The sequence below is a fragment of the Poecilia latipinna genome, unplaced genomic scaffold (genome assembly GCF_001443285.1).
Source record: "Poecilia latipinna isolate Pla-1442-1.1 unplaced genomic scaffold, P_latipinna-1.0 Scaffold688, whole genome shotgun sequence".
Taxonomy (NCBI): Eukaryota; Metazoa; Chordata; class Actinopteri; order Cyprinodontiformes; family Poeciliidae; genus Poecilia; species Poecilia latipinna.
The window spans coordinates 214,886-229,359 of record NW_015113304.1 but is presented as its reverse complement, the minus strand read 5'-3'; the positions used below and the strand labels follow the sequence as shown (position 1 = coordinate 229,359).

General features: G+C 37.7%; 1 protein-coding gene across 1 annotated transcript in view; it reads left to right on the top strand.

The window, feature by feature from the left end:
• Positions 1-13,112, top strand: part of eva1ba (eva-1 homolog Ba (C. elegans)) — an 18,903-nt gene extending 5,791 nt beyond the window's left edge. The window contains exons 2-4 of the mRNA XM_015044709.1: positions 7,570-7,719; positions 9,351-9,445; positions 9,535-13,112. Of these exons, the coding sequence (XP_014900195.1) occupies positions 9,379-9,445; positions 9,535-9,959 (492 nt within the window). The 5' untranslated portion in view covers positions 7,570-7,719; positions 9,351-9,378 and the 3' untranslated portion in view covers positions 9,960-13,112. The remainder of the gene's footprint in view (positions 1-7,569; positions 7,720-9,350; positions 9,446-9,534) is intronic.
• Positions 13,113-14,474: the final 1,362 nt, after the last annotated feature.

The window sequence follows — 14,474 nt, the reverse complement described above, 5'->3', positions numbered from 1 at the left end:
GAATCCAAAAAATATAAAAAAAGTGGATGTTAGGAAAAAATTTTCACAGTCCCAGTTTTATAAAAAAAAAAAAAAAAAAAAAAAAAAAAAACTTTACTGTGAATATCAAGTCTTTATCAAAACTTTGCATCAAAATAGACCATGCTACATACTCATTTCAAATAAATAGATGACTGAAATACAAATTAAAAGGCTGTCGCGCAATGTTATCATTAATGACTCTACAATGTTAGGGTTTGAGTTTTAGTATGATTTTGTCTGGATTATAAAAATATCAAGATATTCTGATTCAATTGATCCGAATAACAAATAGCAGTGCTGGAGTTATCCTGTCTGCTAATAGTTGGTAGGCTCATTCAAAGCCACTGACAAACAGGACTTTAAACCATGCTAACAACCTTAACTGTACTTTATTTACACAAACACATTCCTGCCACGGTGACACTTGTTAAATCTGGAGACATTGCAACACATTTACAGGTAGTATAAACCAATTTCTTTGGGCCAAGTCAAACAAAGGGCGAGCATGTGTTTTGAATGATAAAGCAATTTTGTGGGTTCATAGATTTAACAAAAGACCTCATGTTTTTATGCTTCTGGATAGTTACCCAGATCAATCACAATAACGTGGTCAGAGCTCTATTTATTGAGCTGTAAATGTGTGAGGATGCAAAGCAAGAGCAGATACAGATGTCTTTCAAGTATTAACATACAGACAACACACGTACCAATACCCGTAAATGTTTATCTGCTCCGATCTGGCTTTGAAGCAATGCAAGCTTAATTCAGTGTCTTAATAAGGTGCGTATGGAGACAAAACATTGTATATCCTCTGGATTTACAAAGTGAAGCATTCAGACTCTACCTCACATCTGGAACACATCTGGATGACATTAACCACTTGCCCTAACCCCCCAGCTCAGTCCCCATCTCTATTACCCTCACATTACCTGCCTCAGCCGGCAAAACCTTCTCCTCGCAGGACGAGCAGTGCACTAGGGTACACCCTTCAGGATACAATGGGATTGAGTTCTTTGTTTTACTCTTAGCAAGCTGGCATTATATTAACAACAAAGCATTTGTTATTTTCATAGTCCAAACAGAGCTAAAAGTCTGGAGTCAAATAACAAATGGAAAAGAATGAATGTCTGATTTGGCTGATTTTGTGTTTGCTCTTGGAAACGTTTGTGCCCTTCAAAGAAAAGCTGGTATTTATTTATTCATGAGTTTGTGTCAAATTAAGTATATCACAAGGCAGAACACAGATGCATGTGAAAAAAATGTGATTATTTAAAAATTCAGTTTTAGTCCCACATAAACAAAAAGAACCCCTTAACTATTATATGCAAATGTGCAGTCCACATAAATGCAATGAAAATTGACTGACTTTAGTATTTTGTGACACTTTGCAATTGCAACTGGCAGCAGACAAGAGCTAACGCTGATATAATTTGTGTTAAAAATAAACAATTTCATAGTCAGTTTTCTCTAAGTGGTTTAAAACCTTTTATAACAAGTACTCAGTCATCAAAAACTATCATGCTTCAGCATACTTACAGATTTTAAGCACAACATAGACTTATTTTTAGGTTTTGTATATATTCTTTTGTTTTCCCAAATGGATCATGGATCTTTGTGTTTTGTTCACACACTCTTTGAAAGGTTTTGTTGACACTTTATCAGTTATCAGACAGGAAAGTGGGTTATGAGAGAGAAGGAAAAGCAAAGGTCATTGGGCCAGGAATCGAACCCATGACAGCCACATGGAGGACCAACACCTCCATACATTGCTTACACTTTACCTCTGTGCCACTGTCACACACAGGTTTTGTGTATACTCTGTGGGGAAAAAACTATGTTTTATATAACTTTTTTTTTTTTTTTTTTTAAGAAAAGGACATTTTTTAAGTTTTGAGTTAGAAAAATTAAGACAAGTGCCCTAAAGTCATAAATCCAAGTAGATATGCTGCAGATTTTACACCAACCCTTAAAGTAGAATTAAATAGGGCAGCCATTAATTTAAAGTGCATTGATAGACACCATAAAAAAAAAAAAACTATTTTAGCAAGATTTGCAGCCTTGCTGTTTTAGCAAGATCAGAGATCAGTTCCTCCTGCTCCTCTTTATTTTTGGATTCACATTGCAAACCGTAACACTTACCCAGGTAGAGGTGTGAAAACCACACTGTAATTATTCCAATTAACATGAGCTCAGCCAACCTGCACTTGACCATAAGTGTGAGGTTTTCACATCATGTGACTGTTTTTTGAAGCCCACATTATTGACATAAAGGCAGACCCAGCGCTGTGTGTTAATCCCCCGTGATGCAGTTTCTTATTAATGTTTACAGAAGATGCAAATTCACACACAAAACATCACTAATTGCTTGCTGTTTATTAAAAACAAAAAGGGATTTTCTTCTAAACACAAGGCACTGAGAGGCAGGTGAGTAATAATAGTCTCCTGTCTGCTGAACTGTAATCTAGAAGAGCCGCTGAGGAACGGCAGTCATCTGCTTTCGTGTGTTGCAGTGTGCAATGTTTCTGATGAATGCAGGTCAATTACAGATTATTTTCAGAGTTAGAACATTCCTCATGCTTTTGTATTATTTATTAAATAGTTTACATTTTATGACACCATAATACTCTGAAAGACACATTTATTTGCATTAGGAAAAAATTACATATTTTCACTGTTCATCAGCTTTCAGCAGAAAATACAAACACGTCTGTGATCAATCTGTCATGTAACGATGACAGATTGTGTCCAGGTCCAGATTCAGCAGAGAATATAAAATTGTACAGAATGATGGGGCTTTACATCAGTGTGTCAATGATCAAACTTTTCATGAAAATTATACAGTGTATAATTGTGAAACAGAAAGAAAAATGAACATTTTAACTTTTACTTGCGAATAAAAACTTGAAATTTGTAGTCTGCAAATTTGTACTTGGCAACTTTGTTTCAATAATATGTAAAAGGAATTATCCACATGGAAAGGCTAACATGCTCATCATTTTTTTTGCAGATCACCTTAAGCTCTGTCTGATTGGAATAAAATCAGACAGGAAATCTTCCATGAATATCAGTTTTCAACAACTGCCACTCATTTCTTAAGATTAAAATTCAATGCCATTCCTCCTTTGTGAATTGTTCAGGGTCAAGCTCAGCATCTGCACTAAGGCTTAGTTTAAATAAGAACTGCCTTCATGTTTTCTTTCCAAATTAAACAATATCTCTTTGTCTATGTCAGCAACCCTGGCTGACAAGAGGGAAACAGAACTAATATCAATCTCAGCTCCCAACCAAGGAACTTGGAGGAAGCGCATCCCTGCATTCTCCAGAGATCCTTCTTGTTAGTATGCCTGGATCTGAAGAAGACAAAATGTTCAATTTGGCTTGTGAAGGATATTACTTTCACTCTGCTGATCTTCATAAATGCTTTCACAGACACTGTAAACACAGAACTTGGTCTGGGCTGCGTTTCAGTTTACAAAACGTAAAGCAATACCTGCACCTTTACTCCCACTAGGTAGAAAGAACTAAAGTTCAATTATATTTGCAGAACTTGGAGCCTCTTCTGTGGCACGATTATAGGTGTAAGAAAATTATCATGAAATCCTTCCAGCAGATATTTGTTGATAAGGTTTCATATACTTTGGCAGTTTTGAGACTCCTGTTGACATTTTCTCAGCTGTTCAGGGAATTTCATTGTGAATAACTGAATAAGCAGTGTTGAGACACCGCTACGATTAAGTATATTTATTTAAGTGGAACTTGCTGCAGCCCATTTCAGAATGTGCTCTGCAAGTTGAAAATAGTAAATAAATGACCCAGATGACTGCTTTTGATGCCACGGATCATTAAGTCCAGACCATTTGCTCAGTAGCAGCCAACAAATCAAAGCAGAAATGTTTTAATGAACGCAATCAAGTGGGAAGACACTAGCTGCTATAAATCCTGATGGCAGCCTTTGCGATCTTGCTCACTGGAGAGCGCCTGTGTGTGGACTCAAAACAGCAAAATATGATTTAATGGAAATGCAGCTATTTTCATTGTGTGTAGTTACATTCCAGACTAACCACAGTTGTAGGAGCTTAGCTGAAATTTGAGGTATAAAAAAATACTTCTTCCCCTTCTGTGGTCCAGCATGTGTCATTACAATGGGGAAATAGCCAAGACTCACTCCCTGGTGTAATCTGACCTTTTTATCTTCTGTGTTTAAATCAAATGTGTCTTGACTCTCTGTGTTAATTCACTGAAGGCTTATGACTTTGATTTCTTCATTGTGGAAAGTCTTTGGACAGTTTATGAAATAAGTATCAAGGATTGCTGTATTGTATTTTGTGACAAGTCTTTGCTATGACCTGGTTCTCAGTTGCAACTGAAAATCTACTTTGAAAAAGTCAGAAACAATTGTTCTGCATGTCGACTCCAAGGCAGATTTACGGACTCTGGCCCTATCATATGGCAACAACTAAATACATTAAGAAATTTAAACTTGATGATGGAATCTTGCTGAAGCTCAGCCCCAGCATCACAAGGTGACAGAAAAGAGGATCAAAGTGATTTTGTGCCATGATTGCAGGTGCCAGAATATAATGGTGTGGATGATTGTTTTCAATACATTTTGAATCCAGTTTTAAGAAGACCAGTCTTTGTCTTTGAAAGTTCACAATTGCAGGCTGTTACCTGTTTAATTCATGATTTATGAGTGACAAGAAGCACCCAAAATGGAGATTATTTTAAAGGTTTATGCTCTGACACCGGGGAATTGACTCATGTGGCTTTTGAATGGAGGATGTTTTCTTTTGCTCGTATTATCAGGACAAATGATTTCTATGTTCCTCACTATGCAGATGACACCCAGATTTATTAATTTATGCAGCACAGGAAATGTTGGAGAAGTTTTCTTTCCATGAATTTTTAAGTTGTCACTCATAAATTCCTAAAAACCTTTTTTTAAACCAGTAACGTTTAAAACATTTTTTGATTCGACAGAAATACTAATTTAAGTCTCTTTATTTTGTGTATTTTTATTGCATCTGATTTACTTATTAAAAACTGTCTTCTTAACATTTCATCCTTGAATGTTTTTGTCAAATGATGGGATTAATGTTTTCCATTGAAACATATTTCTGTTTTTGAATGGAATTTTGAAAATTGCTTGCAAGACCTGCAGAGTTTTCTTATTTCTTGTGTTTTATTTGCTCTAAACACAACTTTAAGTTGCACTTCTGGGATATAAGTTGAACTGACCTGATGACCATCACAGCTGACAGCTGTATACAGTAGAAAACTTAGACACTGAGTCCTCCCAATTTTAGACAATAGCTTCAACAGTGCAGGAAATTGTTGACTTGAATGTGTTCCCTTCAAAAAGGGACAGACTTTGGCAGAAGGAAGAGGAATTGTGGTTATCTTGAAGTGGATGGCCAGAAAAAGACTGTGCTACATTTGGAGTTTTTCTTCCATGTTGCTCCTCCATCTAAACCAAAGCAAACAGCCCTGGCCAGAAATAGACTTTGACCAGGTTCCATGTCACAGCAGCAAAGCTCTAGTTTGGTGCCCCTGAACAGCTCTGACCTAAAACGTTTGTACTAATTCAAGCCTGCCATTTGTCCTGGGATTATATTTTGTTTTCTGCTTCATAAAATTTTTATGGCATGTTTTTCAGACTTGGTAAAAAACGATCTCAATGTGTCAAGAGATTCCTAAACAGTCTGCAGTTTAAAAAAAAAAACTCAGGAAGAGGATGCTTGTGTTTGACCTGCGGATGTGAAATCAGGAAAGAGCAGAAGATAAGCTAGCAGGGAAAAAAAAAAAAAAAAAATCTTTATCGTCACAGGACGTTGCTGCACGAAAGCATGTGTTGCTGCACGTTTGACCAGGTAATTGGAAAATCATGTTTCCACTCCTCTTTCTATTTACGTTTCATTATATTCAAAACCAAAAATGTGCTAAAAGTCGTAAAATTTGAGAACAATTCAGAATCCTCCCGTTTTTATATAACCTAACATGCACAGTTATAAATAGTTGTTTGCTTAGCTGTAGTTTGTATTTTTAAATCTACATAAGCCTATGTTTCTGTCTTAAAATCCCTGCAGGACTATTATTTTTCTTCATAGCATTTACCAGATTTAATAATCAAAACATAATATAACAAAAACATTCATCAAGTCACTTAGGCATGACCATTAGTGAAAGAGAACGCCTTAATTTTAAGTCTGCAAGGTAGGGCAAGGTCTTAAATGGTAAAATAAACACTTGGAAAAAATGAGTGAAGGTTGAGTCATAGGATATTAAACATGCTGCTTGGAAAGAGATTGACTCTGTTAATAATTCCCTGGTCTGGGAAGAAAACAACTTAGCTAGTAAAGGTCTTGACAAGCTATAAGCAGGTATCCATTTGTTATTACCCACTGATAGAAGCTCCTCCTGTGTGGTCAAGCTAAATTTGGTTGAATTCCTGTGCGAGAAGAGGCCATATGAGGTACTACAGGTGTCCAATAATTTCACTTAACCTTAACAAGAAGGATTATGACAAAAAACAAAAACAAAAAAAACAATCAATTCAAAATCTGCTTTTGATAACAATGAATGAAATAAACTATAAAGGAGGGTGGAGATGAGCATCGTAATTTTTTAAATGTGACATAAAATGAAAAATGCTCAAAAGACTTTGTCCAGGTATGTCCCAACCGTTCAGTGGCGAAACAAAAGGTCTCCGTGTTCCTCCCATCAGCGTTGGGGGAGGGGGGGTTGGGTGACTTGGAAAACATGTTGGCACAGTGGCTGCTCTGTTTCTCACCCTCTCACTCCCCAAACACTGTCTCACTCAGGCACTGTGTGGAGAGTCAGCAAGATCAAAATCAGCTCAGGAAAGCAAAGGGTCTCTCCTAAACCAACAGCAGCTGGCAGGGCAGAGGAGTGTTTCCTAAACAGGAGTATAGGTTAAAAAATACACAGCTCAGCATATTTCACAGCATCCTCCACCTGGTGATACGCACCATGTTATGTAGCTTTTACTAACAGCGTCCTGATCTGGATTTTATTTTGCTCTGATATTGATCCAAACCATTCTAGGGATAGCATTTGCCAATAATGTGTCCTTGACATTTTATTAAAATCAGTTCTATGTTTATACTGTTCCATAAGATATAATGACAGACAGTTTTATTGTGAACATGGTGAACTGTAGCATGTTCAAGATGCTGCAGTATTGAGCAGCAAGAAAGGATTCGTCTGTTACAGTGCAATAAGTAATTGCAGTAATTGTAGTGAGTAGTGACACTTTAAATTAAGGATAAAAATAAATAAATAAATGGAATAAATTGACAAACCCAGATGCAGTTCTCTGAAAGAATTTGAAGTTTTTGTGCATATCATGCTTCATAAAAGTAACTCAAACACCAGAAATCAGCAGATTTTCCTCCAGTCTCATTCTGGGCAGCATACTCTGCAAAGGCCCTGTCCATGTTTGCATTGCAGATGCCTCAGTGAGTTTGTTGCTAATGTAGCTTGACGTCTGTGTGTGTGTGTGTGTGTCTGTGTTTGTTCTCATCTCAGGGTGGCCAAATGAACTGTTTAGCCTGAAGACCAAAGATCATAGGGCCCCGATTCAACGGCAAGGGAGAGAGTGAACGGACCGAGACCACTGCTGCCTCGCTTTGCATTATGAGTCGCAACTGAAGAATTTCTTTAGGGTTCCGTTTTGTGGTGAGTTTCATTTTTAAACTGAACTCTAATGTGTAAATAGGTTTGCTTTTGCTGTGGAATTCTTGCCATGGCTTTTAGTTCATTAGTCGACCAGATTACACATGGTTTACAAATGTGGTTTGGTGTTTAAATTCCTTTATTTTCCAGAATACATCAACAAATAAGGCTGAGTGTAATATAATTCCCAGGAATGGCTAAATAATGAGAGCGATCAAGCACTGAAGTTCTCAGAGTTTTTAATTAAGAGTTGAAAGCAAACGCAAACACTTGGTTTGTGCAATTTAAGGACATTTGATTGACGCACCGTCAAGACATGTGGTTTGACTTAAAGCTCTGTTACTCAAACATTTTTTTTAAAAAAGTATAAAAATTTGCATTCATTTCTTACTAAGGAATAAATTCAAGGCTCCTTTTTGAAAAAATAGACAAAGTCAAAATTTCAAATAGAAAAATCAATAGTTTCTCACCTTCCCCAAACCTGAAAATCCAGTATAGATGCTGCAAGTTTAAAACAGACAGCAACACTAAAAACTGATTTTATTTGCATTTTAGAGGCTTTGTATCTGATTAAATCAGTGAGGTTTTGTTGTTGCTGTTGTTCAACGGCATCGCAGCTTCTGTACACATCAACGTCAAGTAACAGCACAGAATGAACCAACGTGCAAAGTGCTACTGAGTGAAGAAATCAAGGAATAGTCCCACTTTCAAAATGATGATACACAATGATGGCGAACATAACAAACCTTGTGATTTTTTGAAAGGACAAAAGCTACTCCCTACAAAACACCAGACCAGGATTGCTGGACGTTAAATTTTGTGCTTCAAGAGAGAATGAACCTTCACTACTCCATGGCTTCTTTGTGAATCTTTTTCTTTAGGAATGAAGACTTCCTAAAGAGCGCTAAGAGTCACGAGAGCACGCAATGAATGGACACAAACACAATAGAGCTCGCCAGACTGAAAGGATACAGGAAGGATAGACCACTTGAATGTCAGGGACACAACCTCCAAACAATACGACATGCATCGTTTTCTTTTCTAATTCATCTTGGAGTCTTATCTGATACGTAGGAGATCTGTCTGACCACTTGGAAGGATGAACTTTACCTGATTTACTATGTTTTGAAAGTCATTGGATCTTTTGTACATTTTGTCCCACTACAGTCATAAATTGCACTGCATTTTGGGGGAATGTTAAGTGCTAGGCCAACACAAAGCAATGCACAATAGTGAGGCAGAAAGAAGATTAAATTATTTATTTTCTTTGTTGTTAAAAAAGGTCATGGAAACCACAATGGTTTCTTTCCATTTGATGAAATGCAGTGAAGTTTGTTCGTGAAACTGGAAAAGTTCAAGGTGCATGAATACTTTTGGAAGGCATTGAATAAGAGCCATGGTTCAGAAACAATTCCCCTAAATATATTACAGTGATACCACACGAAGCCACAGACTTGGAGGTCTCACACCACCCAGCCCAGAGAAGTCGTGGGTTTGCACTTAGGCATTGAACAGAATGCAGGTCTAGGGGAGGAGGGATTAGGAAATCACCTGAAGGAGTCCAGGTGATTTAAGTCAGATTATATTACAGATTCAGAATAAATATCTTGTGTTTTATGTTTGTTGTTCTTCAGGTTTGAAAAACTGAAGGCAAAAAAAAAAATGGACGTTAAGAAAAAAGAAATGGATCTCCTTAGCAACAGCATTGCAGCTTTTGCACACATCAAAGGTAAGTCACAGCACAGAACACAGGAGCAAAGTTCAGCATGTAAAACACTCTACTTGGGAAATCATGCTCTGTATGTGTCTCCTCTGCAGCCAACCCGGAGAGCTTTGGGCTTTACTTTGTCCTCGGAGTGTGTTTCGGCCTGGTGTTGACCCTCTGCCTCTTGGTGATCCGCATATCCTGTAAGCCGCGGACCAGGATCGCTCCCCCCACGCCTGAAAAGAACCCCTTAAAAGACGTCAGCGTGGAAGACGAGGAAAGCGATGATGACGAGGATGAGGAAGGGGATGAAGGAGAGGCCTCTGTTCCATTGCCCATCACAGAAATCCCTGTTGGGAATCATACCAGCCAGTCAGACGGCACTCTGAGTGTGAACGTTTTTACGTCAGCTGAGGAGCTGGAGCGCGCACAGAGGCTGGAGGAGAGAGAACGGATCATCCGGGAGATCTGGAGGAATGGCCAGCCTGACATCCTGGGGACGGGAACAGGGACTATTGGAAGAGTGCACTACTACTAATGAACAGAACGCTTCCAGGAAACCTGAGTTTGTAATGGAGTAAACATAAAAACCTTTGGGCCTGGTGTCCTTTCAACTTGAGAGCTTCTTTTTTTATCCAAAGTGACTTGTGGGACATGAAAATATCAGTGCCAAATTTGAGATATTTTGCTTTGACAAAGCTGAACTTTGAGATATTGCACTTCTTATGTAGCATTATGCATTACTGTCAACTGACTATACGTATTTGAACTAAAAGGTGTCTTACTGGCCTCTGTGGAAATCAAGTGGAATGAATGGAGGAACTGAAGGATTTGTGGAGGTGTCAAGCTGTAAATATACAAGAGGGAATATAGATGTCGAACATGTGAATGTTTTCTCTCAGTTCATGTATTCCTAAAGAGCCCATTGATATTAAATTCACACCAGATGTCAGGAACAACACAACATAAAATGAAATTCAAACTAATTAGTCCATAAATTCCTCTTTCACATACTGTGATCCTCTGTTTTTCAATGGATTTTCAATGGATTTTAATTGGGTTCAAGTGAAGTTCCACTTGCCCAAACATGATGTTTGGACAATCAAAGTGTTATGTTTTGGTCTCATGTGGCCAGATCCTTTTCTCCCAAGGTTTCATTGTGTTTTACAAAAGATCCACAGCAAATTTTAAACGAGCTTCAGCATTTTTTTTTTGTCTTTTTTATAATGGAGCCTAGCGCACTTAGTCTGCATGAAAGTCATGACTGTTGAGTGCATTATTTGTAGGTTTCATGTGAAATTTGTACTTGCTAATTGCTGGAGTTTCTGAAGTTCTCCGTTAGTGGTAATTTGCTCTTGTACAACTCTCCTGAATATTTCAGTGACACATCTGGCATTAACCTTCCAAGGACCACTTGGTAATGTATGACTTACACTAAAATTACTCCACTGTGGAACATTAAAAAGTTTATAAATATATCTGCAACCAATAGCATCAGTTTGTTGGGCAACAATTGGGTTGCAAAAGTCTTGAGAGAGCTCTTTGCCCTTATCCATCACGGCATCCTTGGTAATGAGAAACATTTTTTTTTAATCAACTACACCAGCAGGATATTAACTGGCACTGTTAGAAAGCACTGTTTTTTCTCAATGCTTGCTGATTTCACTGGTTTCCTGGCTCCCTGTGGCTCTGTGCAGCTTCTTTTCCTACTTTTCAAAGTTAATTTCCCATTTCATTCCATTTTATTACACATAACTTAATTTGTGGGCTTATTTGTTTGGCTTTGCTTTTGTATGTGAATTACTTGGGTGGCTAATGACATCTGGTGTCAATTCAATGGCATGCTAAAAGGACCCTTAGAAACACTTACTGAGAAAAATGTTAACATGATCAATACTTATTTTCCCACTGTATTTGGTGCTTAATGTTAAAACAGCAGGTTTGCATATATTAAGCAAAACAATGCAACAATAAAATATTTAAAGATTTTCTCTCCTAAGCTGTTGTTTTTGATATATTTAAAACATATTTAGTAATTGAGAGGCAATTTTAAATAACAAAATAAGTGAAAACATGTGACTTTGACCCACAAACCCAGCTGAATAAAACAGCAAGACACAAAAATTCAATCTGCCTTGTATCAAGGTTTCAGGCTGCTGGTGCAACTATGGGCCCCAACTGAGCACTGTTTTCATACCACAGCTTGCTTGAGTATTGTGCCGACCATTTCCATACCTATATGACCACAGCAACTTATCCTCTGATGATTACCTCCAGCAGGATGATGCACCATGTCACAAATCTCAACTGGTTTCATATGACAAGAAGTTCACATCGTAAACCAAGGGAGCACCTTTAAGACGTGGCAGAAGATTTGCACCAGCCTACAAATCTGCAGTAACTTAATGCTTTGATGCTAATTGTACAAATCTCTGATGATTGGTTATAACACCTTGCTGAATGCTGACGGGTTTCAACCTAGGACCGATGAGGTGTTGTACCCCAAAGTGGTTCATGTGTGTAGATAGTTGTAATGACTTTATTCCACCTTGAAGGATCAATTCAGATTTTTGAAGTTGGGTTCTGTTGAAGGATCACGACCAGTCAATATCTTACCCTGTAAAACTAGAGCCACGTCGAGACAAAAGCAAACCCTTCCAACGTCACATTCGCATAAGACTGCTGCTCATATAAAAGTCTATAACTAGTCATAAGAAGAAACATGGTAGTTCATGGGCAGCAATAATTCCTAATATAAAATAGTTCTTGAAAAATAAAACATGTAAAGCACAGACTTTCAGAGTAACTGATGAAAAGCTAAAACACTGTAAAAATCAGCAATCCCTTGAACTGATAAAATATTTTATCAGTTCCCATAAAACACAAGAGATCAAAGACATCTATACTGCCAATATAAAGTTCAAATTTAAAGGTCTATTTGTGAAACACAAGTTTAAAAGCATTCTTTCTTAGGTCGTGTGTTGCTTTTGTGAGATGCATGAATGTCACTTGAACAACACAAAGCAGAACGCCTTTCATTCTCCTGTCACTGTTTGTAATTGAGCCACAGCAGTTCTTCACCTTGGGGGGGTAGAAGCTGTTTAATTAAAACACCTTATGGAGTTAATGTGTGAGACTTTCTTAGATGATTGTAAGCTGTCAGAAGTGCTTGATAGAGGTTGGTCCAGATGTGCACCTAGATAAGATGTAGATAAGAATTACAAGTGATTAATGACTTCTGGGAGACAGTAGTTTTATGTTTAATTTGTATTATTTTGTCATTGTCTTTGAATCATATATAAAAACCTTGTTTCACAGTTTTGTTTTGTTTTATTGTTGTTTTTTTTTTTTTTTTTTACAGAGATCGAATGGGTCCTTTTGGTATATTATTATACATATGCCTGCTGCCAAGGCATGAAACAGCATGACGTCAGTGGCACAAGTATATTCTGGTTTTGTGTTAAACAGTCCAAAGTTGTTGTTTTTTTTTTTGTTTAAAAGAGAGAGAGAGATTTTTTTGGGCATAGTTGCTCTCCAACAATCAGATTAAAACAGTGCTGATCAGGTTGGTTTATGTTGAGTTTATGGGGGTTTCTTATAATGTTTGACTGCTCACTCTGCTGTCTGTTTAGCTCAGCATGCCTTTGTCTACTCTTCTGTTGCTGCCGCCAATAAACGATTTTAACTCTTATGCTAAAGTTTATGGAAAGCTTGATTACTGCTCCTGCCTAATATCACCCGTCAGTTTCTTTCAATGCATCCTACAAAATAAGTGTTGATAAGAAGATAGTGCTGATCACATGATTGACAAACAGATTTTTACATTTCTTGTGCTGGTGCTCCTTCTGAAGTTCAGCTCCTGACTACACATTCACAGCTGATCCCTGGCACAAGAGCCACTGAGTTCATGCTCTTATTAGATGCGATTGCTCAGTCTGACACACCCGATCCAGGCCAGCCACAAACAAAGATGATGCTCTCCAAATTTTCCTTTTGTTGTCTATAGCTTGTGAGCAGCCCACACATTGTTTCAACACAATGACTTGTGTCAAAGCTCTGTAATGTGGTTTTGGGAGGAGTGGGTTATTATCGTTCCCAAAGCTCTGATGTTCTGAGCTTGGCGGATCCAGGGAATTATGAGGTCAGATTTCCGAAGGCCAATATCACTGAAATGTGACGAATCTGTCCGACGTGAGCAGAAATGATTTAAACTGATGCAACAGCCGATAGACTTGCAGAACCCCAGATGATTTGCCCACACTGAACGGATGTTTGCACACAGTTAATCTTCAATGATTTGTTGACTTCCAGGAAATGGAATTATGAAGTGTTGGCTCAGCAGCAAAGCCTTACACAGAGACTCATTCACTAAATAATCAGTGTATGGTATTTGTCAATGTTCTTTCTCTCTGCCATATTGATAGAAGAAATGTGTTTTGTTCTTGCATGAAAACACTGCATGAGTTCTTGTTGTGAATAGGGCATAGACGAGAACCCGCCTCTAGTCATCCACAAATATAGACCATGCTGAAGGAGCTGCAGAGCTCAGGTTAGCCTTAGCTGGTCTTCTCTCTGTTGAGGCCTTTCATGTCAGTTAACTTGCATTACTGCAGTAGTTTTTATTTTTTTATGTGAACATACATCAAAATTATGTTCTGAATATAAAAGATATTTCATTTACAATTCCAGCTTGAATTGATTTGGGTTTTTTTTTCTAAATATCTGAAATATTTTACATTTCATCACTGTTTAAGCACCCCCTATAAAGCCCATTGCAGTTGTTTAAAATTCCACCAATGCACGCTGCTGAACTGTCATCCTTGGGGACTTTTAGTATTTCTCAGACAGAGCCAAATATGTGTAAGCTGTTTACTGTGATTTATTATTGTCCCTGTTGGCTCAACAGCATTCCTTATTGCTGGGAATGTAAAACCGCTTAGAAGATGGTGAAAATGTCAAATCCAGGGGGAATAGAGTTTTATAGAAATGTTACTTTTTCTACACATCAACCTTCACAAATATCAGCAAAAAAGGAGCCTTGCAATTATCTAAT